The sequence below is a fragment of the Lepisosteus platostomus genome, chromosome 21 (genome assembly GCF_059453375.1).
Source record: "Lepisosteus platostomus isolate fLepPlt1 chromosome 21, fLepPlt1.hap1, whole genome shotgun sequence".
Lineage (NCBI taxonomy): Eukaryota > Metazoa > Chordata > Actinopteri > Semionotiformes > Lepisosteidae > Lepisosteus > Lepisosteus platostomus.
In genome coordinates this window covers 3,107,119-3,134,141 of record NC_142631.1, presented here as the reverse complement: position 1 = coordinate 3,134,141, position 27,023 = coordinate 3,107,119, and the positions used below count along the sequence as shown (strand labels likewise).

The following is a 27,023-nucleotide window of genomic DNA, read 5'->3' as shown; positions in this document are numbered from 1 at the left end:
CAGGAAACAGTCACTGAGATGGAAGCATTCACTGCCTTCAGTGTCACCCAGAAGAGCTCTGTCACGGGACAACACAATGACACCTGGAACGCCTCTGTCACAGAGAGAACCGGGCACAATCTTGGCCTGACAGCACAGGTAGAGTTGCGTCTCATTATTATGCCACATGCACACTCAGAACGGACGACATGGTGTGTTAGGTCTTTAGCAGAGCATTGGATTTTCCTACTCCGATGTAAGGGTATTAACCCCGGAGTCCTGGCCAACTTTCCCTCTGGCCTTTACCAGTCATGGCCTCCTAATAACCCCCCTCTCTGAACTGGCTCCATCACTCTGCTCTCCTCCCCACTGAGAGCTGGTGTGGGGGGAGCGGACTGGTGCATCATCCAGGTGGGGCTGCACACTGGTGGTGGTGGAGAGGATCCCCATTACCTCTAAAGAGCCCCGAGTGGAGGGGCCAGAAAAGCGCTACGTGAGTGTAAAGGATTATTATTAATTATTACTACTTTTTTTTTGACCGTCGTGTACTCGGTCAAAATGCTGCACTAACCTGCCACACCACAAGGGGGCGTCTGACCAGAGCTGCCCTGCCGAGTCCTCTGCTCAAACTTCTGAATCCCATCTACCCCCCCGATTCCGAGCCCCAAAAAACGATTTGTCTGCTTTGCATTAACGGTGATTTGAAATCAGGTGAAAACCAACCATCCCAGAATTATCCGTGCATATTCTCATCAAAAGTAGCCAAGAGCAACTGCTCACTACGTTTTGCCTTGTGCACTGAATATGGAGATGGGGGGCATCTCCGTCCCAAAATGTCTTCAAAAAGATCCTTAAAGCCCCATGCCTGAGCCGAATTTGAGTGTTCACCCCTGCTTCCATCGAGAAACAAGTCCCTCACTCTTCACTTATTTATGGAGTAACAAAACAGTTCCATGATCCGGGGGGGCGATTTCATCCTAGTTTTGCAGCTTCCCTGATGTCCAAAACGGAATATATAGGTCAACTGAAAGGTCAGGCTGGGGACGAGAACAAGACCCCCCAAAAAAAAGTATCGCTTTCAGTACCTGCCAGAAAACACACGGGCTCCCTCCCGAATGTTGTCCCACTCCGCCCCCTGGTGGCCGCGGCGAGGCGGCACCTCGCGTTCACCCGAGACCTCTTGTGAACACGGACCCGGGCAGCTCACCCTCCCCTCGGAGAAAGGCTGCAGAGTTGCAAGGTGCTAAATAAGATACGTTTTATTATTATTCCAGTGCAGGGAGGGAGGTAGTGTAGAAAAAGTACGATGACATTAACACCCCTCGGTCTTTTAACTTTTAAAAACCAAACAATACGAGATGTTCCCATTTTCAGGCATTCGCCTAAACCAAGCGACACCGGAGCAACAAAGACGACAGCCGTGCAACAGTGCAAGAGACAGCATGAGCACATGATTGAAAGGCTCGGGGGTCTCTCGCCGCTGCGGCGCGCTTTACAGCTCCTTAATATGGTAAGAGATTCGCGCTCGCTCCCGGTGGCCGATGCAAATGACTGCCGTGTACACAGTCTATCAATCGTCCCAGCGCCAGACGGCAGGGGGCTCCTGCCGCTCCGTCTCGCGGGACAGCTGCCGTGTTCCAGTAGAGCGCCCCCTCGCCGCGGGGGGCGGGACTGCGCCGGGCTGAGTGACAGTCGCCACGGCGACGCCCCCCCCCCACGGCGCGAGAGCATGCCGGGAGGCCACGCCGCGGTCCCGGTTCCCCGCTGCGCCCCCGTCCTCTCCCCGCCACCTGGCCCAGCCGCGGGGACCAGCGCACGGAGAGGTGGCAGTGGGGAAGAAAAACCAGCGACCCCCCCCCACTTCCAAAGATCCAAAAACTTAATTTTTGTTTTCGGTCTGGAGGAAAAAATCCAAGCTGAGTGATAAACCGAAATAAAATCAAGGGAAACGTGAGCCAATTTGTGTGCAAGGCTGTGTAAGCGCCACTTCATTCAACATCGGCGTCAGAAGACGTTTCACAGAAAGACCAAAGTGCCCCCACCCCCCCACGACCTTATTTTTCTCTCGTTTTAACATTTGAACTGCTTCACTGTCGCAGAGCCAGGCTCCGACTCTCCCCTCCCAGCAACACAGAGCTATCATCCAAAGCACTTTGCTACCAAAAATAAAAATGTGATGCCTTTCTATGTATTTCTATAGCTCCTTTCATCCAGCGAGATATAGAGGTCCCAACAGGGCTTTTCCCACAGCAGCCCCACTGATCAGGAGAGGAGAGAGAAACCGCTGCACCAGCTGAATTCAGGAGGAACTGTAATCGGCCAGACTGTTCTAGCCAAGACTGCAAGTCCCCCTGCTCCTGCCAACTGAGGAGCTTTTAATGACCAGGAACTCAGGGCCTCCTACAGCAGGGTCTCCAGTCACCCCACTGGGGCACAGATCTGGGAACTCTGGTCCAGACAGAAGAGCATCACCTACTGGTCCACCCACACCACTACACCACAGCAGCAGCCTGGTTTTCCCTGAGGGTCTCCCATCCCAGGACGGGTCGGACTGGATTCGCTGCCGAGATCTGGATGAGGGCAGACTACCAAGGTGGGAAGAGTACGCCCCCCCCCCTCCCCCAGATGACCCCCACCTGCGCACCCCCTCATCACCCCAGGGCCACCCCTGCCCCAAGCCCCTCGATACCCCCAAACCACCTTCCTGTGACCCTAGCGTGAACCCCTCTCTTTCTTCCCAAGCCTGCACCCCTCTCCTGCTGCCTGGACACCAGTCTCCAGAGCTGCCCCGCCACATCTGCCCCCAGGATTACTGGGAGAGATTCACCCCAAAACCCCCCATTCGCTTCTCCATTCTTGTGTAAAGGTGTTCTGCGGTACAAAGCAGATCAGAGTGTGGTAAGGCCCGGGGAAATCATGGTAAAGCTCACAGGACGGAGTACAGCGTGACAGTCTGAGACCTCAACCAGTGCTGAGCCGAGTAAAAGCAGGGCACCCACTACACAAGCTTCCTCTAGAGGACCTCCGAGTTTCTCACTGCCTGCCACCAGCGAGCCAGGCGTTCACACGCCGACAAAGCCAGCCCACAGAACCGGCAGTGGAACACGGACGGGAGGGCGCCAGCGGAAACCACGCGGGAGTGCGTTCATAACCGCGAAACAGGAGGCACCTCTGTACACAAAGGGTGGTGGGAGGGTGGAACAAGCGCGTTTGAGCTGATGCCCTGAATTCCTTCACGCAACAGCTGGATGCGACTCTTGGATCACTTAGCTACTCGCTACCGAACGGGCCACACCCTTCTTCCTCAGCTACACTGGCCAAGATCCACCCCCCCCCCAACCCACCCACCTTCTATCACACACAGGGAAGATCTTTCAGTCAATTTCACAAATTAAAAGGCTGTTAAAAAGCTATCAGACTGCAGCCCTGTCACCTCCCACCCCCTCACAGTCCCTCGGGCAAGAGAGACCCCCCCTGCCCCCCCTACCACCACAACCACACACACAGCTGCAGTGATGCCTGACCGCACAGAGCACTGCTGCTAACATGGCCACAGGACTCCCATTCAGACAGGAGGGGGGGGAGAGAAAAGTGATTTTCATTTTTTATTTTTGCTATTGATCTGCTATTTTGTTTGGGGTTTTTTTTTTTTGGGGGGGGAGGGATGATGATGAGAAAAACAACCGTTTCGTTACAAACAACATCAAAATACAGCATGAAGTCGCCAGCCTGAGAGCTTCAAACTAAATCAGAATAAGAGGTTTATTCCGTGCTGGAAAGAGAGGGGAGAAAACACGACGTTTCGGCTGTTTCTTCAGTTTCTTCACCACACCTCTTCACCACTCCTGAAGAAGACTCCACAGCCGAAACGTCGTGTTTTTTCCCTTCTCTTTTCAGTCCAAGCGTGCATTACCCAGCAGAGCTTGCAGAACGCCAAAAATGACCAGACGCCTCCGATGGGCTCACGGGGTCCGAGAAGCCCCCCACCCTTCCTCTTTCACCCCCCAACCAACCCCGGGTGGGTACAGGGGTCGTTAAAGTGTTTTAGCCGAAAACCACAGCTGGCGATTTCTGAATCGGATGGCCGTATCAATACCCAATAATCGGCCACCCTAATCTGACAAAGTCGGGGCCTTCGGATCTGCACCCCACGCTCCTCTCCTCTGCCGCGATGCCCGCACTCTCGCCCTGGTGCTGCCCGCAGTCCAGCAAAGGGAGTGTAGCCGAACGCCAGCCGCCCCCCCCCCACACACACACACACTCACTCTCCGAACCCCAGCCTCAGAATCTCGGCAGAGGCGGGACTTGATTGATGAGCCCATTCCATATGTTTTTATTGAAATCAGTGGGAGTTTAGTTGCCTCGCGCATTTTAATACCAAACAAAACATTAACAGCGGAGTCCTAGGGCCGGATCGCTCTCCCTGGGTTTCATTAGTCATCCCGCCTCGCAGAGCAGAGCAGGAGGGGGGGGGACGCGGGGCGGGGGAGGAGGGGGGGGGACACAGTTAAATCAGGGATTGGAATCCGTTTCCAAAGCCTGATCGACGAAAAGAACAACCCTGGAAAAGTTCCTTGAGTGCTGGAAACCGAGGTGCACGAAGCTGGCACCGTGTTTGCACTTCGGATCACTATGTGCTCGTGCGTGGCACCACGGGTGTACCTGTGGATTCAGGAAGCACAACGCTAAAGAGCCCCAAATCCCGCTTCACCCTTCCTCTCTGCGCTCTGAGCAGCACACCGCTGAAAGCCGACACCCAGAACGGTCAGCACACGGACCGCCTGCAAGTGGAGCAGCAGCACACGGGGAAACAAGAGCACAGAGCAGGGAGGGGGCGAGGTCTCGAGCGAGGAAGGGAAGTCGGGTCAAGGCGCTGAGGATCCCTCCCACAGTCCTCTGCTCTTCTGCCTTGGCCTGCAAAACGCACTGGTCTCTCCTACGCCAGCTCTTACGCGAAAAGGACCTCCCCCCCTCACACTCACACAACACAACACAACACAACACACTTCTCCTCCACAAAGCTCCGACTCTTGGGCCCGCCTGCCATCGCTCTTCTCCAACTCGGAGGTCGGGCCCTTCCTCCAACTCGTGGCGAAGCGATAGCAACTCGGATGCTCCATTTAACAAAAGGCAACCCCCCCCCCATCCCACCCCCACCTCCGCACTCCCCCCGGCCCGTGCAGAGCCCTCAATTCGCTTTTAATGTCTTCCTGCAGTGCTCATCCTAGCTCATCCTTTCCCTGCGCCGTGCAATAACACCGCCTAGCTGCAGGGGGCTCCCCTCTCTCTCTCTCTCTCTCTCGCTTCCCGCCTTCTCCGAGCACGGATCTGGGGCGCTTCCCGCGCGCAGGATTCACGGCTAATCAATCATCGCGCCGCCTTAATGACGCCCCGCTGCTCCCCTTAATATCTTCTGGCACGGGCCGCCGCCGCTGGCAGAGCTGGGCTCAGAGCTCACGCCGGCAAACATATGGCCGCGCCAGAGTGACTGACAGCCCCCCCCACGCACCCGATGCCATCAGCTGCGCACGGCGCCGCCGGCGAGGAGCGGGAGGCAGGGCGCGAGAGAGAGAGAGGAGGAGGAGGAGGAGGAGGAGGAGGCAGGGAGGGGAGGTCTTGCTTGGCCGGTCGCTCCGCACGAGCCAGACGCAAGTGGCAGGAAAGCGTTTTGCCCAAACTGAAAAGTAGGGCAAAGGGGGGCTGTTCGCAGAGAGAGAAAACTTTTCCTTGCTTTACGACGGGCGGTGCTGGAGGACAGCTCTGAGCATCATCAAGGACCCCACACGCCCCAGCTACAGACTGTATGACCACCCCTCTACCATCTGGAAAACGGTACCGGAGCATTCGGGCCCGGACTACCAGACTCCGAGACAGTTTTTACCCCTCGCACTGTCAAACTGTTAAACTCCCAGCCTCTCTCACCTACGATCTGAACCTCACAGCGCCTTCTTCCTTACCAAAAACTCAAACACACATTGCAATCTACCTCTACCTCACAGGCCAAAAGGCTCACTCCTCATAATTTCTATCCTTTTCATTCTGTTGATGCATGTTTTTGCACAACTGATGTTTTGCACATTACTGCCTGTTGTCTCTGTCTTTCTTTTATTATACAATTGTATTGTTGTTTTTTTTGTACTACTTCTCGTCTGAGAGCTAGCTAAATAGCATTTCGTTATATCATATACCTCTATGTGAGTATAATGACAATAAACTTGAACTTGAACTCAAGTCAGCCAGCACCTATTCCTGTTGAGGCCTGTGCCAGCTCTGAGCCTATCCCAGAAACCCAGGGAGGGCAGGGCTGGGCGGGAGGTGGAGCTATACTGTGCTGATCCCAGTCCTGTCACAGGGCACACACACACATACTCGGGGTCAGTCCTGAAGCACCGATAAACCTAGACAACCGGCCTCTTCCACGGTCGTGAAAACCCAAGCAGGGACAACATGCAGACTCCACAAAGAAGGTTGGGCCCTGGGCTGGGCTATGAGGCAGCAGCGCAAACTGCTATTCGACCGGGCTGACCTAACCCACCCCCATCATTTCATTTTTTTGTTTTACATTTTAAACGAGGAAGAGAAGGGGACAGTGATCGGACGCTTCAATCCGTACCCAAGCGATCCCAGCTGAACGTTTATGGAAAAAAACAAAAACCCATAAGGAAATGGCAATGATCACCCGGTATTTTTCAAGAGCTCATCACAGAATCTCCAAGGGGGGGGTACAGGCTGAATTTCTGCGTTTGTCTGGGCCCTGGCTTCTCCATAACTGCAGTGTTTCCGCAAACAACAGGGCTATGCGCGCGCGTCTAAGGGATCTCAAACTCTGGCCCAGGAAAAAAAAAAAACGGCCCACAGCCCCTTGCTCTGTGAACTTGCCTGTCAGCGTACGAATGCTTACAAATGAAAGGATTCCAGCTCATCTAGCATGCCTGCTCGCTAATGGATCAGAGGACCCCATCCAGCTGTTGATGACACTAACCACATCACTGCAAGGGACCCACATGTCTTCCGTTTATAACCGATTCTCAGTCCGGTTATCATCTTACATGCCCCCTGCCTGCAAAGTTTGGATTTTTATGCCCATGAATGCAATTCCTGTGTGTGGCATTCGATTGGCACTCCTGCTGGACTCCGAACAAGAATGCCGACAACTAAGGAGACCTCACTCCTTCCTGCTCGTTAGAGAAGCCCGCCATAATTTCGGCTGATAGATTCCACTCATTTCTGAGGGGTATTCCCTAAGCAGGACAAGAAAACCGTGCCTTGATCTTTATCTATTGTTATTGACACTGGAGGAAATCCTCAATCTTCACATCAATATCCCATTATTGATACTGAAGTATATCACAGGAGAGCTGGACTAGTGGGCAAGTCTGTGGACTGATAACTGACAGGTTGTGGGTTCGAGTCCTCACTGCTGACACTGCTGTGGTACCTCGAGTGAGCTGCCTTTCCCCAGTATCTCCAGTCTGCCCAGTTTTACAAGTTGCTGGAAAATCACGAGGCCTCTACTCTGTTTAACACGAAGGTCGCTCACAACAGAGAGGAATAGAATACATTAAAAATAAAAACAAATGGTTTAACCTGGTTGTTGCCAGAAGGTCCACAGTGACTGACTGGCAAAATAAATACAGATAAGATCACAGGCTAGCAGGGGTCTTCAGTCTTGACAGAGGAGGTTACAACTCAATACCTGAATTCAAGACCTGGAAAGGTACTCAAGCCAGTTGTGTGGATTACATGATGCTCAGCAGAGAAATGCGAACACAAGGCCACGAATGAGGAAGTGCGTTTAGGAGCGAGAACTCCAGCCCTTTTAACTTTACGCCAAGGGCGGTGGAGGTCTGGAACAGGCCGGCTCTTCGGGACCTTCAGGGGACAGCGGGATGGAGGGCCGCCGGCCAATTCTAGAGCGCGATGAGACTACCAGCTGCACGTAATGACCGCGGCAGGAAAGAAAGAGTCTGGAGCTGACGAGACCGTGGAATTTCCCCCAGACTGGGGAGGTGTGGCTGCAAGACTCTCAAAGTCTGCTTCCATTCTCTTCTTTTCACTGAACTCGTCTCAGCCAAGTGCGACGGGAATCAGCCCATCCCTGACCTTCCACACTGCTTGGAAGAAAACGAGGACCCCCCCCCCCCCCCCCATCCCTCTGCCCCCATCCCGATAACGGTCTCCTCCCATCTACATAATTCGAAATCACCCCCGTCAACTGTGCTCTCTCGCCCCCGCCTGAGTCTCTTCTGCTCGCACTTCGTGAGAGAGCCATCGCTGGTTTAATGGAACAGTCTGGCGTTATGAGCTGGGACAGTGTAAACACTGGAGGTTTTCGCCTAAGAGAGGGGATTAGAACCAAGTGCTTGTGAGGAATCTGCAAATCCACAATGACAGATATCGAGAAGGAGCTGTGTTGTCGGGGGGGGGGGGGTGATGAGAGAGAGGCGGACTTAACCCTTCACTCGCTGGAATCTTTTCACTGGTGTCCAGGACAGATAATGCCCCCACCTGTACTCTGTTCATATTTGACAGTTTATCCGGGATTGACGTCAATAACTGCCCTTCGGGAAAAGGTGTCAGCAAATTAAATCCACGGCAAGAACCGGCCTGCATCTGATATTTCTTGGCCCGGGGTCGGCAGGGAGCATCAGAAGACGATGTCGCAAACTGCCCTCCCAGCCAGCAGGCAGACCACGTCGCAGCCCCACAACCCAGAACTGGCAGGTCGTTACACCTGAGCCTACCAGAGAGAGAAGATCCGGATTTTCCCGATTGCTCCAGGGCTGGAGAAGGTATTAGGTCTCCCAGTCGCGCGACTGCTTGGATCGGTCGCCTCACCTGCCGCTGTTAACTCTTACTCGGCTGCTGGCGGGGGAAACGTACCTGTGAGACGCGCGGGACTCCATCTCTTGAGAGCGCACCAGCCGCTGGGGTTGAGCTGTCCGGGGGGCGGCAAGGCGTGATGTCACATCCTGTGGGACGGAGCCACCTGGGGGGGGGCGCCTGCAGCATGGCCAAGTGCGTCTGGGAGCTCCGGCCCTTTAAGAAAAGCTAGCCAGTGATTGGTCGGGCCCAGGCCTGTTAGACGAGGGGGGTTAACTCCCTGGCCACCCCCTTGTTTCCTAAGGCACTGTAGATCAGCCCACCCTCAGGGTCCCGGGCCCTACCGGGGGGGGGGGGGGAGAAGAGTGAGAGGGCTGGCACCTCGCCCAGCCCTACTCAGCCTGGGGACAGCAGTCCGGCTGCCAAATGGACTGGAAAAATAACACTTGAACGCTAATATTTGGGAGAAGGGATTTGCAAGACGTGTGTGGGTTGTTGTTGTTTTTTTTTTAATTGAGGAAAAACCCCATCTTTCTTTCTGGTATGTAAACTGCGAGATGCATTGCAATCGTCTTTTGTGGAAGACACCCCAGCCGGGACAGCTAAGACACCCTTCTCTAGAAGGCAGCCGTGCAATTGTCCTGGCCAAATTTCTCCCCCTGGCCTTCTCCAATCATGACCTCCTAATTATCCCCCTCTCTGAACTGGCTCCATCACTCTGCTTTGGAACGCCTCTGTCACAGAGAGAACCGGGCACAATCTTGGCCTGACAGCACAGGTAGAGTTGCGTCTCATCATTATCATCATCATGCACGTTCAGAACGGACGACATGGTGTGTTAGGTCTTTAGAAGAGCAGGACTCTGACTGGACGACTCCGATGTAAGGGTATTAACCCTGGAGTCCTGGCCAAATTTCCCCCTGGCCTTGACCAGTCATGTCCTCCTAATAATCCCCATCTCTGAACTGGCTTCATCACTCTGCTCTCCTCCCCACTGAGAGCTGGTGTGTGGGGAGCGGTGTGGTGTGTGTGTGAAATTTGGCCAAGACGCCGGGGTTACACCCCTACTCTTTTCGAGAAACAACCTGGGATTTTTAATGACCCAGGGAGTCAGGACCTCGGTTTTAAGTTTCACCCGAAAGACGCCGCCTTTTTACAGTATAGTGTCCCCGTCACTATACTGGGGCATTAGGACCCACACAGACCGCAGGGTGAGCGCCCCCTACTGGCCCCACTAACACCTCTTCCAGCAGCATTGGCTGAGCTTCAGTGATACGACTGCTGGCAAGTTCTGATGTAGTCTTTCTCCCATGATGCCGTCGGCACGCCTTCACCGTGGTTCGCCCGGCCCGCCTCGGAAATCCCCCGCACGGCACCCGCGTCCCCTTGATCCGCGAGCCTCCCGGTGCTCGATTTCCAGTGGCAGGGCAGCACGTGAGACCACCCCACCTGGTCCTTCTCACAAGCGCCCCACTTTAACTTCTTCACCCCCCCCGTGTGCGCGCGTGGTGTTATTTTTAGCTCCGCGGCTGTGCTGGACACAGGGGCCAGACCTTGGAGTGTGTATGTGTGCACAAGCAGGCGCCCCCCACCCCCCCAACTCCCGATCCCCACACACCACCCTTGGGGAGGGAGGAATTTCGAGCGTCAGGTTCCCTTTTCGGAATGGGACAGCTAAAATTAGCCACAGGGCCCGTTATCCCCCCTCCCCCCACCACACACACACACCAATGGAGGAGGTCCGCTGAGCTCCCTCTGTCCGGCCTGTTTCTCCCGTCACCAGCTGTGCCTTGACAACTACCTTCTGCTCCACGCAGCACAGCTGCAGGAAGCTCTCCTAGAGGCAGGTGAGTTTCGAACCCAGGCCCTCTCACTACAGTGCCAAAGCCCATGGGGGCTGCTCGCCTTCTAGGCCAAAATGCTGGACGATGATAAGGAGCCCCACGACGGAGAAGGAAGATGGACACTCAGGGTGCTTACCGTGCTCTTAGTTACTGCAATGAACTGATGGCTCTGCGGGGAGAGAGCAGCCAATGTCCCGCGCTGTAGCTCAGCCTTTCTGTCCCGTTCTCCTCCGGAGAAGAAGAAAAGAAATCTCTCTACTGTCATTTCAGCCTGACCAGCTCACCCCCGCACAACAAGTACTCTCTCCTCCGCTCAGGTGAAGCACCGGGCACTGGGACTGAGCCGGAGCGCCGCACACTCCAGGCGCCCCCCACCTCCGCACAGACAGGAGACGCCGCAGTAAGACACCGCGACAATTAGTGTGTCAGCGAGGCAGCAGTGTGACTGAGGCAGAGCGACAGCGAGGCAGCAGAGTGACTGAGGCAGAGGGACAGTGAGCCAGTGAGGCAGCAGTCACTGAGGCAGCGAGGCAGAGCGACAGCGAGGCAGCAGTGTGACTGAGGCAGAGGGACAGTGAGCCAGTGAGGCAGCAGTCACTGAGGCAGCGAGGCAGAGCGACAGCGAGGCAGCAGAGTGACTGAGGCAGAGGGACAGTGAGCCAGTGAGGCAGCAGTGTCACTGAGGCAGCGAGGCAGCGAGACAGAGCGAGTGAGGCAGCAGAGTGACTGAGGCAGTGAGGCAGCAAGGCAGAGTGACAGTGAGGCAGCAGAGTGACTGAGGCAGAGGGACGGTGAGCCAGTGAGGCAGCAGTGTCACTGAGGCAGCGAGGCAGAGCGACAGCGAAGCAGTGAGGCAGCAGTGTGACTGAGGCAGCGAGGCAGAGGGACAGTGAGGCAGCGAGGCAGAGGGACAGTGAGGCGGCAGAGGGACTGAGGCAGTGAGGCAGAGGGACAGTGAAGTGGCAGAGTGACTGAGGCAGAGGGACAGTGAGGCAGCAGAGTGACTGAGACAGCGAGGCAGAGCGACAGCGAGGCAGCAGAGTGACTGAGGCAGCGAGGCAGAGGGACAGTGAAGCGGCAGAGTGACTGAGGCAGTGAGGCAGTGAGGCAGCAGAGTGACTGAGGCAGTGAGGCAGAGCGACAGTGAGGCAGCAGAGTGACTGAGGCAGTGAGGCAGCGAGGCGAGCGACAGCGAGGCAGCAGAGTGACTGAGGAAGCGAGGCAGAGGGACAGCGAGGCAGTGAGGCAGAGGGACAGTGAAGCGGCAGAGTGACTGAGGCAGTGAGGCAGCAGAGTGATTGACGCAGTGAGGCAGTGCGACAGTGAGGCAGCAGAGTGACTGAGGCAGTGAGGCAGTGAGGCAGAGCGACAGTGAGGCAGCAGAGTGACAGAGGCAGTGAGGCAGTGAGGCAGCAGAGTGATTGAGGCAGTGAGGCAGAGCGACAGTGAGGCAGCAGAGTGACTGAGGCAGTGAGGCAGAGCGACAGTGAGGCAGCAGAGTGACAGAGGCAGTGAGGCAGTGAGGCAGAGCGACAGTGAGGCAGCAGAGTGACAGAGGCAGTGAGGCAGTGAGGCAGCAGAGTGATTGAGGCAGTGAGGCAGAGCGACAGTGAAGCGGCAGAGTGACTGAGGCAGTGAGGCAGCAGAGTGACAGAGGCAGTGAGGCAGTGAGGCAGTGAGGCAGAGCGACAGCGAGGCTGTGCTTCAGAGGACCGATCTGACTTCAGGCATGGAGACGCTGCCAGAGAGCAGCGAGGCTGGGGGCGCGGGGGGGCTGCGTCACCCGGACCCCCTGGTGAGGGAGGGCTACCTGTTGTCCTACGACTACATCAGCTACGTGACGGGGCTGGCGCCACGCTCCCGCCCCCCCCCCACGGAGGCGGCGGCCGCGCTGAGGCACGCCGGGGACGACCTGCTCCTCAAGTTCCCCATCTTCTTCCGGCGCTGGCCACGCCTCTTCCAGGGCGTCACCGCGGAGACCGCCTGCCCCACGCTGCTCCGCATCCTGGACGAGCACTTCCGGCCCCGGCCCCCCGGGGGCCGCCCCCGCGAGCTGGCCTGGAGCGCGGTGCTGTCCGTCTACGTGCTGGCGGGGCAGATGGCGCTGCACTGCCAGGACAGAGGCATGATGGGAGTGCTGCCCGGGCTGCAGCAGTGCGTGGGGGAGTACGTGGAGAGGGTGATCTGCCCAGCGATCCGGCGGCAGGGAGGCTGGGTGAGTCTGCTGCCTCTCCGCGGGACTCTCACGCTCACCCGCAGACCGCCGCGTGACACTCCTTCACCGGCCCGCTACGCACAAAAGCACGAACGCTGCCCCATTGATGCGAATGATACACCAGACCGCTAACTGTGGCTGAAAAAGCTGACCGACACATTTGTCTCTCCCCCCCCCCCCCCGACTCGACTACTGTAACGCTCTGCTCCCTGGGGTTTCTAAATCACACTGAACAAACTTCATTATGTCCAGAATTCGGCAGCCAGAATCCTGACCAGGTCTAGTGCAAGTGATCACGTGACTCCTATCCTGGAGTCCCTGCACTGGCTTCCCGTCAAGTTCCGTGTCGACTTCAAAATCCTCCTGCTCGCCTATAAGGCTCTGCATGGCTCGGCACCTCAGGGCCTGTCTGAGCTATTATCGCCCTACCCCCCACCTCGCAACCTTCGCCCTTCTAATTCTGCTCTCCTGTCTGTCCCCTGAGCTCATCTACACTCTATGGGTGACAGGGCCTTCGCCTGCTGCGCCCCAAAGCACCGGTGCTCTATCCCAGAGGATATCAGAGTCACCTTCTCTAAACTCCTTCAAATCCTGACTCAAAACCTTCTTCTTTAGAAGGGCCTTGACTTAACTGGTTCTGTTCTTTACCCCTCTGCTCCTACTGTATCCAGTATCCTACTGTAATTTTCATTATCTCGTGTATTGCTTTATTGGTGTTGCTGTCGTTCTGTAAAGCACTTTGAGAAGCCACCGCTAAAGGTGCTATATAAAATAAAGTGTATTATTACACATTCTTATTACACCCTCACCCAAGCTTTGCACCACACTGCACGTACTAAATTAAAGAGAACAGATCCGAGCCCCCTTATCGCCTGCTACACTGATCTCCAGCACGCCAAAGTCCGGATGATTAAAGGCCACAGAGTGCTCCAAAAACGCAAGTTTTTGTTCTGGTGGCAGTCAAACGGAAGTCTGGGCGAGACTGGTCTCGGCAGTGAAAATCCATGCGATTTATTTGTTTCTTTTTTAAGTCTGGTATTCGAGTGCAAAAAATAAACAGTGGGGTTTACGAGAGAGCCGCCAGAGCTGTGTAGGCAATTCACTAAATGCTGGTACAAAAACAACCCAAACTCCACCACGCCCACGATTTTAAACCCAGTTGACTACTGCAGTTCTGGCCTGCCCCCACCACTAGGTGGCGCACTGCGAACAACAGGTGCCAACACCTCTGCTCGTCTGATCCTCACCCAGCGCAGCTTTATTTGTTTCCTTCACTGCTGCAGAAGGGAACTCTGCGGGCAGGAAAAAGACACAACACAAGACGCAGCGTATTTCTCGCAACACAAACTTGACAACGGGTAAGACAGAAACTCCCACGCCAAAGATGGGAGAAACAAGGAGGCGGCTTTAGGAATCTTACGTAAGATATACGTAAATACGTAAGACACACGTGTGACGAAAAAATAAATGAATACGGTAAAATATACAATCACGTGTTCCACCTAAACAGGTGAATAGCCACTTTAGTCTGGGTAGTCTCAAACTGTGGTACGCGTACCACTGGTGGTACGCCAGATGACCCTGGAGATTTGTTGTGTGCACTGAAAAACTGGGAATTAAAATGTGGTTTTAAAAAAATTTGTTTGTTCGTCAAACACGCAGCCTACGTACTCAGCTCCGTCCATACAGCGCACGCCAACACTCCATACTGTTCCCGAGCTGTCAGCGCCACTTTCGCGGACGGAACAAAGAACCAAAACTGAATACCTTGCACAAACCAAGCCTCACGTCAGGGCTGAAAGGAATAGACGCCAAGAGAACCAACGCCAGCTCTGATAGATCACGCACACCCGTTGAGAACGAGGAGGATTATACATCGGCCACCGACACCAGCTCTGCTGCTGAACCTGACACAGACAGCCCTGCTAGTGTTGGGAAGCGTTGGAAAATGGCTATAAGGTGGTAGGATCCAAATGATCTAGGTTTGGGATTTACTTACACATTACATTTATACAGTTTTTACTCAGTGCTATTTTTATTATATGGGTGTGTGAGTGTGTATGCGCTACGCACTCATGTTGGTCATTGAGATTTTCTCTGGCTCCTCAGAGAAGATGACTCGTAGGTGGTAATTGGATGGTTTGGTTTGATCAGGGGTGGTACTTGGTCCAAAGAGTTTGAGAACCACTGGCCTAAACCATCAGCCTGCTGGAAGGGAGCCCACATTCATGGTGGGCGTGGCAATCAAGCAGTCCTCTCACTGAGATTCTCCCTGTCTGTCTGTCTGTCTGCCTGCCAGTCTGGCTTCACCTCGCGCTACTGCAGGAAGCAGGATCTGGAGAGCCAGGTGTGGCGAGTGTGCGGGTGGACTCTGCTGCTCTTGGTGACCAGCCTCCTCTCCTACCTGCTGTGGAAACGCAAACTTGCATAGCCCTTCCACCCCCCTGGCGCCCCCTGCTGGCTGGAGGGGGGACTGCGCCTCCCATCACCAGCCAACTTTGACCAATCACAGGAGTCTCTGGAGCCGCAGGGTGGCCCATCCAGAGGGACTAACCGCTGGCTGCTCAAGTCTCCAACTGCTTCTCGGAAGTAATGTGGACCTGATCTGTGGATCAGGTGGATCTGTGGACCTGATTACCACCAGCTGCTGGGGTGGCATCTTTAAACACCAAGCTCAGTTTCCAACATCTGTTCCAACAGAGGCATCAGGTACATGTCTGTGTGAGACACAGGGGAGTCCTTTTTCAAATCAAACCTGTTGCACAGGTGGCAAACAAACTGCTTTCTTAGACACTACCATCTCTGGAACTCACTAGTAAGTCGCTAATTTAAAAAAAAATGCTTTTGACACACTCATCGTCTTTTAATTTATTTTCAAAGACTGTTGTGGGACTACTGTATTGCTTGCAATTAACTGGATGGGACTTCAGAACAAACTGAATTGTAAGAAATAAACGAAGTGATGAAGTGATGATGGGTCGTGTGTGTTGAACAACTATTTTCTGATTCTCCATGAATGACTTTACAAGCATGCTCAACAGAAAATACTGGCCTTGGGGAAAAAAATAGCTTCATTAGTTTTTTTTTTTCTTAACTTGATTACTCTGGTGCCCTGCTCGCTGGGCAATTTAAATCCACACTGAACAAACGTCACTATGTCGAGACGTCAGCAGCCAGTGACCAGGTCTAGTGCAAGTGACCACTTTACTCCTATCCTGGAGTCCCTGCACTGGCTTCCCATCACGTTTTGTGTCGATTTTAAAAAAACCTCCTGCTCACCTATAAGGCTCTGGGATGGCACGGCACCTCAGTACCTGTCCGAGCTACTGTCATCCTCCTCCCCACCTCGCAACCTATTTCTGGTCACCTGTCTGTACCCCAAGCCTTCCGCTGCACCCTAAAGCTCTGGACTCCTGTCCCAAAGGATATCACAGAGTCACCTTCTCCAAGTTCTTTCAAATCAAGACTCAAAACCTTCTTCTTTCTGAGTCTGCCTGCTTTGCTTTCCTTCTGTATTCCAAACCCTTGCCGGCACAGTGATTAATTGTAATTGCAATTGTACTGTGCTACTTAACTGTATCTGTTGCTACCTCCTTCCACTGCGTGTCTTTTTTTTCCTGTAAAGCCACTTTAAAGGCGCTATATAAAAATAAATTTGGCTATTTTTATTATTTTATTTCGACCAGACTCGAAATATTTGATTCGGCTTCTTGACACGCAGACGACAAGCGCAAGACAAGGGCGCCCTCTGGTGGAAACTAGCAGCTCCTGCGTCGCTCTCAATTCACCGTTCGCACGTTTGTTCAGAAAATACACGGGCATCTACTTATGACACAAACAGCAGGTAACACTATGCAAACAGCTTTAGTTTATCTTCTAGGTCGCGGGGCCAACACGAGTTATCGCCCAAGCAGTTCTTAATGTTATACCAGTACATACCTCGGGGGTCGACAAAACCGCACGGCCAGAGAGCCTGTCATCTTTTTTTTCCTGGCGACGTAGTTGAGATTTAAACAAAAAAAATAAAATAAAGCACGGTCGTGATTTGCAGGCGGAGTAATTAAACAACATTTCATAATTAAATACCGGATCTCCTACAACCAAACAGTCGCTCTTGCACCACAGACGTCTAAGACAACGAAAGTGCAGACCGAGGGCGACCTCTAGCGGTCGGAGGGTTCGTGCTGCTCTGACTGCTGGCCGTGTGAATTACTTGTCAAATTAAAGGAATTCAATCCAAGTTGATCACATGCACAACAACACAGCGTGCAGCGTGAGCTCACCTGGAGGGGGGGAATCACAAAATCACAAAATTAAGGTTACAAAATACCTAAAAGGTTACAAAACAAGTTCAGTGGATTTGAACTTCATGAAGTTGTGTGCATTTCTTAGTCGCGCTGAATGTCCAAACACAGCTTGAGTAGCAATGCACTGTTGTGGATTTATAATTTATATGCAGTGTACAGGGATAAATTATATTATACGCAAGTATTTTAAGGTGAGCATTATATACACGAAACAGCTGTGTCAAGTATACGGTACAGTTAGTATTACTGATGTATGACGTACTGCACATAACTTCAAACATAAAAATTCTTTATTGAGAATGTTCAGATCTTTTTTTTTCCCACACCAACCCAATTGGAAATCGAAAACATTTTTTTTTTAAAGTTTTTCACGTCTCTGGCCCCGCAGCGCCTATATCTACTAACGCCACGACACCCACGGGAGAGAATGCCGACCGAGGCGGCGCTGCAAAAGATCTCGCTTCACCGAAAGACATCAGACCTCGACGCGATACCTTACCCAGTTAAGACTCTTGTTACCCAGCGATTTAAAATTAATATAGATGACAAATGTGTTGTTGTTTTTTTGTGACAATAGCCCTGAAACTAGTCAGCATTTGTTTTGGTTATGTCCTAAGGGTAAACATTTTCTGGATTAAGTTGCAGACTTCCATTAAAAAAGAGACCAATGTTGATATTTGTTTTGATGAAAAAAAGATGTTACGTTAAGTTTCAGCCGCATCGAAAACAATATTAAAATTTCGTTTGCAATAAATTGAATTACTATAACGTCATTATTGTATACATAAAAGGAAGTGGTCTGGGAAGAACCCTTTGTCTGAGCATTTTAAAATGGAAGTAAGGGGGTATTTAAAGCCTATTTCGAAGTGCAAAAATATGAAAGCGGCGCGGACATTATTCTTATTTAATGTGTTCAATCTTTTTTCATAACTTGAATTTACCCCTGGCGACCTTTCTTGTCTTGAATTGTTATATGGACTCTTGTTTGCATTGCGATTTTTGTTCTTTTGTTAAGCATAAATACAAATTCAAAAATAAAACTCGACGCGATACTCTCATCATTGGCGTGGTGTAGAAAGCGCGCCCCCCCCACATTAACCAGCAGGTGGTCAATCACGACAACGGGGTTGCCACGGCGACCGGGGGCGCGCATCACAATGGCGATGCAGTCTCTTGCCCAAGTGGCGGGCAGCCAGGGTCCCGACTGTCCCGCTTCTCCTGTTTGGGAATGGACCGACACAGCTTGTTCCCGGCGGACCCCTACTTCATTCCGGGGTAAACCTGCGACGGGATAAACTCAGATTTCAGCACCTGAAAAACAGCAGCAGCACTACACTCGCCGTGACCTACACTCGCCGTTCTTCACGTTAAAGTGTAATTCTCAAATGAAGGAAAGATGTCCTCTTCTAATACATTGAATTAAAAGAGGATAGCTTTCGGAGCCATTACTTTTATTTACCATCTGCTGTCCATTTTTTTAAATTGTTAATTATTAAAGTAAGGAGGAAATGGATACTGTACAACAGCGCACGTGGATGCAAGTCGTGGTTTTTCCACGCTCGGGGATAAACAATGTCGTAACTCAGAGGAGAATTTTAAAAAAAACAAACAAACAGGCCCCTGATGTTTCACTGTAGCAGGTGTGTGTGTGTGTGTATCAAGATCACGCCACGGGCTGACGTGCGATGGTGTTTCTGTTTCCGGTTTCTGCGCCCAGTTACGGAGGATTCTGCCCGCAGTTCCAGTTCCAGATCGGACACTCCTACGGGGCCACGACCCACAATCTGCTGACCGACCCCAAAGTCCGACAAAACAGGAGTACTGTGCCGTCACCCACCACGAATCTAGAGAAACCCCCTGATGCCCTGCCAGCCATAAAGGGCACAATCAAGGGGCTTAGGGCAATACCTGGATACTCAGGTGGGTATTTTATACTGCCAGCATGGTAGGGGACTCGATGTGAAATCTCATCCTGCTTCAGGGCTGGCTAGAAACTCTCTGCTTTCTTCAGCAACGTGTCCCGTACAAGCAGGGTGTGCGCTGTGCACTTTCAAACACTGCATCCAAAGATGTTAATAATAATTATAATAATAAACTATTTTATATAGCGTCTTTAAAGGTGGCTTCTCAAAGTGCTTTACAGAATGACAACAACAATAAAAATACACAAGATATGCACAATGAAAATGCACAACGAGAGGAGACAGTAGATGGGGGGGTACTTGGATGCCGTAGCAGCAGAGGGGTAAAGAACAGAACCAGTTCAGTAAAGGCTCTTTCTACAGAAGGGTTTGGAGTCAGGATTTGAAGGAGTTTCCTCTCTGATAGTCACCTTCTCTCTGCTGTTTGTCCACGAAAAGGTGGCGTGATTCTCCCTCTGCTTTCTCGGGGAGAAGAGCGGTATGGGAAAGGGATAAGAAACGTCAAGTTGGGTCTGCAGCTTGGAGAAGGCCACTCTCCGATATCCTCTGGGATAGAGCTCCAGAGCTGTGGGGCGCAGCAGGAGAAGGCCCTGTCACCCGCAGAGTGTAGACGGGCTTGGGGGACAGACAGGAGACCAGAGTTAGAAGAGCGAGGGTTGCGAGGTGGGGAGAGGGATGACAGTAGTTCAGTAGTGTTATTAGTAGTGATGGTAGTGTTGCCAATTAAGCTAAAAAAGGGTGGGATGTTGCCTGATTACAAGAGCCTGGGGAAAGGGAGAGGAGGGTCACTCGGATCAGCTGTGTTCTGTGGATCGAAACTGCATGCTTCTCTTATCAGAAGACGCAATCTGGTGACAAAGAGGGGCACCTTTCTACGGCCCCATACAAGCACAAAGGCAGCTGGTCAAAACTGAAACGGGTGCAGAGAGATCGCTCGCCGTGTTTAACTCTTTATTAAATTATAGGAATCTAATATTCCCATCCAACACAGAGCTGCAGAACCCAGTGCGACCTGGCAAAAAGAAACTGGGAGAGAGTCTTCACGTTTTTTGGGGTGTGATCACCTTGACCAAGCTTGCATGGAAAAAACAAAAACCGTTTTACAGCACAGACGTTCTCTTCTGGCCCGCTGAAACGTCCTCGGCACGTGGTGCACTATGAGGACGCTCAGCTTTGCGGAGAGACTGAGCTTGCATTTGCTATCGCACAATAAAATGCTCATGTATTGCTAGAGCCAAGCGTCTGAGCTTACACACTGCAGTCACCTAGCCTTCGCCAGACCGAGCAGCTCCCCCAGTCAGATGCCTCAGTACTTACCACCCCGCCGACACGAACACATGGGCTCAAAGAGAGCTGGGTCGCTTCAGAACCTTGTACCCTCCTGCCACATCACAGCTGTCTGGGCTCTTGCACAGAGTGTAAAACATACACGAATGGTTGAAACATCGAGGCCGATATCTGGTGCATTGTGTGCGCAAACAGTGTATCTGCATCAGTGGGCGATCTTTATGCGGATAAATATGCACATTTACAGGACTACAGCTTCAGAACTATTGTTAAAACACGCAGCGGCCCGTTGCAGGTGCAAACGTCGTACAGCTGAGAGCAGGGAATTGGGCCGGTCTTATTTCTCAGGTTGTCGAAAGCCTAATGACTCCCGAGACGGCATGCCGCCAGGGATACAGCATCTATAGCCCCCCCTGCTATAGATGAGCATTTTGGCACGCGATAGAAAATGCAAGCTCAGTCCGTGCGTAAAGCAGGCCAACAACAGGGTTCTTGCTGTTTTTATTTTACAGCAAAAATAAAAGAACATTTTTTGGGGGGACATCCGAAAGGTTTTCGGTGCATTATGACTCAGCTTTACGGAAAGACTCAGCTTGCTCGTTTATTGCTTGGAGAGAGCACCCACCACCTCACTCTCGGCCCCCCCCCCCCCCGCTGCTCAGGATGCATCCCGCTCAGGAAAGACCTGCACGGCAGCCCCTACTGCAGCGAGTCCGCAGCAGCCAAGGAGAAGTTCCTCCGACTCCGGAGACAGCAGGACAGCAACAGGGAGAGACCTGTGCTCCTCACCTACAGCGATGGCTCAGAACGGGTAGGGACAGGCAGGTCGTCACTGAAGGGGAACATTCTCTTTCCTTCACTTGACCCGACGCTTTCAGCTCTTTCAACAGTGAACTGACAGGTCCACTAATGTGAAATGCCCATTACTGTGCTCCAGCATCCTACCAGAAGGTCCTTCTGTAAAGTATCTTCAGGCCCATTTGCAGCTCTGATGTGGTGACTCGCCACAGACTATTTTGAACGGGCTGGATCAATTGTCTAATCGACTCCACGTGAACTAGAGTGGACTGAAACAGACTCCTTGTCTAAACTGTGTTTTGAGGACTGAAAATGTTGCTTTTGGAAGACTGGAAAGTACCTTTGGCCCTAAGAGTTTCTCTCCTCCTCCTGTCTGATCAGATTTCTGTTATAAACAAGACCGTACCCTTGACAGCTAAACCCCAACCCTCCGGTGACTGGGCTGGTAGGAAAGCCCATCTTGATCCTAAACCATCATTCCTGGCAAGAGACCGCAACACTCCTCTGCGTGCCATCGCAGGTAAAAGCAGGCACACTTCCTGCTGGAAATGTAGTTAGGTCCTCAGTTAAATGCAATGTGGCACATGGTGGTAGAACAAGTCTTGCTTTATGTTATGAAACTCAGTTTGCAGTATCAAGCACCTTGGCCTCGTGCATCAGGTAGAACCTTAAGCAAATTCTTTGGTACAATGACGGAAAATAGATCTGTATAAGCAATTTAAAATATTTAATGTATATACCTTTTCATTCAATGCTGTAACTTATGGAAAATGTAGCTTAATGCTTTTACATAGCAGTGAAACTGCATGCAGTACACACTAAAACCTTAAGAGGGAACCTTTGCTCTAGTTAGTGCTACAATCTGATTGTGAAATGATCATTCATTCACAACTTGTTTGAATAGAAATGGCTCCCAGAAAATGAGAACCAGAAGCCTGTGAAAACAGAAACTGCTTTATCTCGTCAAATTTGCAAGTTACTCAGAGTTCTTTGGCAGGGTACACTGGGTTTGTCCCTACTTACCGCTGGAGCCTGGCTCAGAGCTATCAGCCAGCAGTCCGGGAGGCCATGGGGAACTTTGACCACAATCAGGTATGTTCGTCAGGAGCTTCCAGTTAAGCGAAACTAAAACTTCCACATACAGTACTCAATTACTATCTTGGGGTGCATCCCAGAGATTTATTTCAATGTTACAGTAACTTACCAGCTACATTTTATACAATGTGGCTTTGAAGCTACTGTTTTCTTTAGTTTATCTTGCAAAACCCAGGCAGAACAGGAGAAACTGCAAGACTACCATCACTGCCAGAACTCTACACTAAGACAGGCATGCTGCCACACTACACTGGCTTCATACCAGGTAAGCTATTATACCACATTTAAAGGAGCCTTGAGTAAGTGGAAAAGACCTATTAAAGCTATTATCTAAAACTGTATATTTACATTAATGATAAACTGATATTGCTTTGTGGCTTATCCAATTCTCACCAAGTATGTCATGTTCTTCTCAACTCAGGTGTGCGATACAAGCATGGTTTAACCTTCGGCCAGAGCTCCAGAGAGTCCTATTGGGAACAGAAACCTCAGTAGAGCCAACATGGACACAAAAGGCATGGACTATCAAATGAGCTCTTTTTATTGAGGATTTCCATCTGTACAGATTGAGCTGATAGACAAAGCCAGGTAACATTAAAAAACAGCAAAGTGAAAAATAAAAAGTTGAAAAAACAGAACAGAAAAATGGTATTAAAAACAAATAGCTTAGGCCACTTCCTCTCCCTCCTCCTCCTCAAACTCGCCCTCCTCTTCCGCGGTGGCATCCTGGTACTGCTGGTACTCGGACACCAGGTCGTTCATGTTGCTCTCGGCCTCCGTGAACTCCATCTCGTCCATGCCCTCTCCGGTGTACCAGTGCAGGAAGGCCTTGCGCCTGAACATGGCGGTGAACTGCTCAGAGATGCGCTTGAACAGCTCCTGGATGGCGGTGCTGTTGCCGATGAAGGTGGCAGCCATCTTGAGGCCACGAGGAGGGATGTCGCAGACGGCCGTCTTCACGTTGTTGGGGATCCATTCCACGAAGTAGCTGCTGTTCTTGTTCTGCACGTTCAGCATCTGCTCGTCCACCTCCTTCATGGACATGCGCCCTCGGAAGACGGCGGCCACCGTCAGGTAGCGGCCATGACGCGGGTCGCAGGCCGCCATCATGTTCTTGGCATCGAACATCTGCTGGGTGAGCTCTGGCACCGTGAGGGCACGGTACTGCTGGCTCCCTCTGCTGGTGAGGGGGGCAAAGCCGGGCATGAAGAAGTGCAGACGGGGGAAGGGGACCATGTTGACGGCCAGCTTGCGCAGATCTGCGTTCAGCTGGCCGGGGAAGCGCAGGCAGGTGGTGACGCCGCTCATGGTGGCCGACACCAGGTGGTTCAGGTCTCCGTACGTCGGCGTGGTCAGCTTGAGGGTGCGGAAGCAGATATCGTACAGGGCCTCATTGTCGATGCAGTAGGTCTCGTCTGTGTTCTCCACCAGCTGGTGCACCGACAGCGTGGCGTTGTAGGGCTCGACAACAGTGTCTGACACTTTGGGAGAGGGCACCACACTGAACGTGTTCATGATACGGTCGGGGTACTCCTCGCGGATCTTACTAATCAGCAGGGTCCCCATGCCCGAGCCAGTGCCGCCCCCAAGGGAGTGTGTGAGCTGGAAGCCCTGCAAACAGTCGCAGCTCTCGGCCTCCTTCCTCACCACATCCAGGACGGAGTCCACCAGCTCCGCGCCCTCAGTGTAGTGACCCTTCGCCCAGTTGTTGCCAGCACCGCTCTGGCCTGCGGACAAAAGCAGCTCATCAGTACCTGTAGGAGGCTGAGAGCGTTCTTCAAACAAGGTTGAGCTACCGTCAACAGTAGATTATCCTATCTCCTCCCTATACGGACTTGCTTTACACAAAAGCAAATGACATTTTGTTGCACTCAAGTGCTCGCCTAACCCAGATGGTTGCAAATTTACTTACCGAAGACGAAGTTGTCCGGCCTGAAGATCTGTCCGAAGGGCCCAGATCGCACAGAGTCCATGGTGCCAGGCTCCAGGTCCACCAGGACGGCACGGGGCACGTACTTGCCACCTGAAAGATTCAGGACACTGGGTTTAAAGGCTATCACCTCCATAAGGTGTAAATGGACAAGGGAACTCTGTGTGGGGGGTATTTGAGCAAAACAATGAGACCCCTAAATAAAATTTAACAATAGTAGTATATTGCCCACCTGTGGCCTCATTGTAATAGACGTTGATCCTCTCCAGCTGGAGGTCACTGTCACCATGGTAGGTGCCGGTTGGGTCGATTCCGTGCTCATCGCTGATCACCTCCCAGAACTACAGCAAAACGAGAGTCAAGATCGCTGTAAGCACGGCAACAGAGAATCAACAACGTTAAAAAAAGCCCAGGATGACTGCAAGGACAACGTTCTACATCGTTGCTAGTATGTGCAAATCTCAAATGAAATCCGACACAAGATCTAAAGAGACTAAACACCGTCGATATCGAGGGGTAGAAGTCACACGCCATAAAAAAAAAAACCTCAAGGCGGAAGCGCCACGCGAAGACGTCTGCCGCCAACACGTTAACGCAGCGAAACGCATTGGCCTTCCGGAGACCGTTACATCGTCTATTTTACCCCCCCGTCTCCTATCGGGGGTAAAATAATAAAAATAAGACACCAAAAGAAAGAATATTCAAGATGGTAGCGAGTACAGCGCGCACACACACACACAAAAGCCATTTTGAGAGCCGGATCGCATTCCTGAGCGGGAAGATGAGCGAGGCGCGCCGGGCCTGACGGCGGGCATTTCACCGCGCTGATCTCCACCGCTTCCCGGTTCTTTCCCCCTCCACCCCCCACCGGCAGAAAATCGGAAGTACCACACGTACGTGTGGACGAAAACCGAAATCCACACCAAGACGCTGGTTCCCTCTCTTTATCTCATGGGATAGAGGATCTAGTTTCCCAGCTCCGATTACAGCGGACCTGCACAGACACACACACAGCCCCGGCCGCCCGGCCTGGCCGACGGAGCGGTAAAAGTAGGTCAAAGAAGAGAATGGGATAAAAACTTAACCTGTAAGCTAAACACCAAGATATTTAATCGCAAAATATCCAAGTTGATAACCTTTCGCTCCTTTTTTTTTTGCTGGGGTCGTTCAAATACGTTTTTTTTTTTAAAAAAACTCCCGGTTAATGAGGAATTGGATATAAGCGTAGCTTTACCAAATGGAACGCAGAAACTTTAATATTTTATACGAAACGACAGCTATGTCGACGTGTGTTACCGAATTCCCCCCTCCTCCTCCTCTCCCGTTACCGCCCACGACCGGTGCCATTTCCTTTTTTTTTTTAAAAAAAAGGAAAGACCTCGCTGTCCCAAATTAAAATTCCGCCCAACTCCATTTTCTCTCCGTTAAACCATCACCCACCTTGGCCCCGATCTGGTTCCCGCACTGGCCGGCCTGCAGGTGAACAATCTCCCTCATTTTCGCCGAAAATTGACCGCGCACAACAGACACAAAAGCTGGACAACCGGCCCGCGTTATCTTCCGCTCACTTCTCTAGTAACCGTCAAAGCCCGAGCTTTATATATCCTCAACGACTCTTTTCGTTCCCGCTTAGCACCGCCCATTCCTCGGCGATACGAAGCCTGGCATTCGCCCTCGCACCTGCCAATCTAAGGCATTCCCCCGCAGGCGGTGCGGTCTTCCGGGACTTGATTGGACAATGCAGCTGCCCGTCAAGGTCCTCGGGCCCAAGCCGGTTTGAAACAGCGGCCGCGATTGGGCCGTTTGAATGATTGATGTGCGATTTGATTGGCTGTTGTCGTTGGAAACGGCGGGTGGAAAGTTCTCTCAGTTGTAAACGGTGACAACAGCCGAGGCGACCGGCCTGCTGTTCTTCAAATTAGATACGCTGTTTTGCTTGACGTGGTGGTTGGGGAGGGGGACTTTACCCCCTGTGGTTTACAGTACAAATGTAGCCTAGCAGCACGATGCTAACATGTACTTGTCGAGGCATGTTGGTTGTCAAATACGTCGAAATGAACGAGTGCGCTTCTTTATCACGACGAGGTTCCCTGTGTACCGTTGCCCGGCGACCCTGAGTTTTGAGTTCGGTTTGAACTCCCTGTAGATGCTTCTAGAAATGTTTAATTAGCCAGTAAAGGCTGCCGAAGAAGAGAGAGAAAAACCACCACGAAAAACAACAACAACAACTAAAGATTTGTGAGCAATATTGCCCCTTCACATAGTACCATCTCGTTCTTATTTTGGTTTATTATTTTTAGAAATGAATTAAAAACGATGCTTTACTGGCTCCCGGTAACGTAAAACATTCTATAACCTTTTCCCAAAGCATATACAATAGGTGCATACGTGTCCCCAACCAATACTGAGTTTTGGTGGGTAAATAAATATTTGATACATTTTGATCTAAACATCACACACACCTACAATTCCGCGTGGAAAGTCGATGGCTTCATTTTTGTTCCAGTAACTGGACAGGGTTCACAGTTCTTGCCGTAGATATTCAAACACTATTAAATTAAGCCAACAGGTGGAAAGCACTTATTGCACAAAGCTTTGTACCACTGCAGTTAGCACTGATGCCTCGCAGCTGTTGGGATCTGAGTTTTGATTCTGTGGACTTGAGGATCCTTCCAGGGGGAGTTTGCGTGTTCTCCTTGTGTCTGCATGGGATTTCTCCTGGGTGCCCCAGTTTCCTGCTTCCTCCCACCTCCTTAAGACACGTTGGCTGGGTTAACCACTCTCTCTAAGCTGACCTGTGCTGTATGTATACCCTGCAATTGA

General features: G+C 51.9%; 4 protein-coding genes across 6 annotated transcripts in view; 2 read left to right on the top strand and 2 right to left on the bottom strand.

Annotated features, from left to right (window-relative positions):
* Window positions 1-10,918, bottom strand: part of LOC148643888 (uncharacterized) — a 49,766-nt gene extending 38,848 nt beyond the window's left edge. The window contains exons 1-2 of the mRNA XM_088615097.1: window positions 10,783-10,918; window positions 8,863-9,018 (exon numbers count right to left, since the gene is read on the bottom strand). Coding sequence (XP_088471223.1) covers window positions 8,863-9,018; window positions 10,783-10,911 — 285 coding nt within the window. The 5' untranslated portion in view covers window positions 10,912-10,918. The remainder of the gene's footprint in view (window positions 1-8,862; window positions 9,019-10,782) is intronic.
* A 1,457-nt stretch (window positions 10,919-12,375) lies between these two features.
* Window positions 12,376-15,832, top strand: bcl2l16 (BCL2 like 16). Of its 2 annotated transcripts, none has more exons than XM_088615095.1 (2): window positions 12,376-12,861; window positions 15,161-15,832. In XM_088615095.1, the coding sequence occupies exons 1-2, from the start codon at window positions 12,376-12,378 to the stop codon at window positions 15,290-15,292; spliced, it is 618 nt and encodes a 205-aa protein (XP_088471221.1). In that variant the 3' UTR covers window positions 15,293-15,832. The 2 variants fall into 2 exon arrangements, with proteins under 2 accessions (XP_088471221.1, XP_088471222.1); XM_088615096.1 differs by having other exon boundaries at window positions 14,145-15,832.
* Window positions 15,833-18,300: 2,468 nt separating this feature from the next.
* On the top strand, window positions 18,301-22,853 carry LOC148643886 (ciliary microtubule inner protein 2A-like). 2 transcript variants are annotated; one of them, XM_088615092.1, is made up of 7 exons: window positions 18,301-18,443; window positions 18,886-19,088; window positions 21,040-21,188; window positions 21,557-21,695; window positions 22,173-22,267; window positions 22,446-22,535; window positions 22,692-22,853. In XM_088615092.1, the coding sequence occupies exons 1-7, from the start codon at window positions 18,397-18,399 to the stop codon at window positions 22,713-22,715; spliced, it is 747 nt and encodes a 248-aa protein (XP_088471218.1). In that variant the 5' UTR covers window positions 18,301-18,396; the 3' UTR covers window positions 22,716-22,853. The 2 variants fall into 2 exon arrangements, with proteins under 2 accessions (XP_088471218.1, XP_088471217.1); XM_088615091.1 differs by having other exon boundaries at window positions 22,427-22,535.
* Window positions 22,791-25,812, bottom strand: LOC148643885 (tubulin beta-4B chain). Its single transcript, XM_088615090.1, has 4 exons — window positions 25,641-25,812; window positions 24,433-24,541; window positions 24,183-24,293; window positions 22,791-23,997 (listed from the first exon to the last, which is right to left on the bottom strand). Exons 1-4 carry the CDS (start codon window positions 25,695-25,697, stop codon window positions 22,937-22,939), a joined length of 1,338 nt encoding a protein of 445 aa, XP_088471216.1. The 5' UTR covers window positions 25,698-25,812; the 3' UTR covers window positions 22,791-22,936.
* Window positions 25,813-27,023: the final 1,211 nt, after the last annotated feature.

Bases quoted from the DNA above. Each gene is read 5' to 3' on its own strand.
- LOC148643885 (XM_088615090.1), bottom strand. From the start codon at position 25,697: ATGAGGGAGATTGTTCACCTGCAGGCCGGCCAGTGCGGGAACCAGATC. The intron at 24,294-24,432 runs GTGGGCAATATA...TGAATCTTTCAG, and splicing joins CTATTACAATGAGGCCACAG to GTGGCAAGTACGTGCCCCGT. The intron at 23,998-24,182 runs GTAAGTAAATTT...TTTTGTCCGCAG, and splicing joins GCCGGACAACTTCGTCTTCG to GCCAGAGCGGTGCTGGCAAC.
- LOC148643886 (XM_088615091.1), top strand. From the start codon at position 18,397: ATGGACCGACACAGCTTGTTCCCGGCGGACCCCTACTTCATTCCGGG. The intron at 18,444-18,885 runs GTAAACCTGCGA...TTCTGCGCCCAG, and splicing joins GACCCCTACTTCATTCCGGG to TTACGGAGGATTCTGCCCGC. The intron at 22,536-22,691 runs GTAAGCTATTAT...TTCTCAACTCAG, and splicing joins CTACACTGGCTTCATACCAG to GTGTGCGATACAAGCATGGT.
- bcl2l16 (XM_088615095.1), top strand. From the start codon at position 12,376: ATGGAGACGCTGCCAGAGAGCAGCGAGGCTGGGGGCGCGGGGGGGCTG. The intron at 12,862-15,160 runs GTGAGTCTGCTG...TCTGCCTGCCAG, and splicing joins TCCGGCGGCAGGGAGGCTGG to TCTGGCTTCACCTCGCGCTA.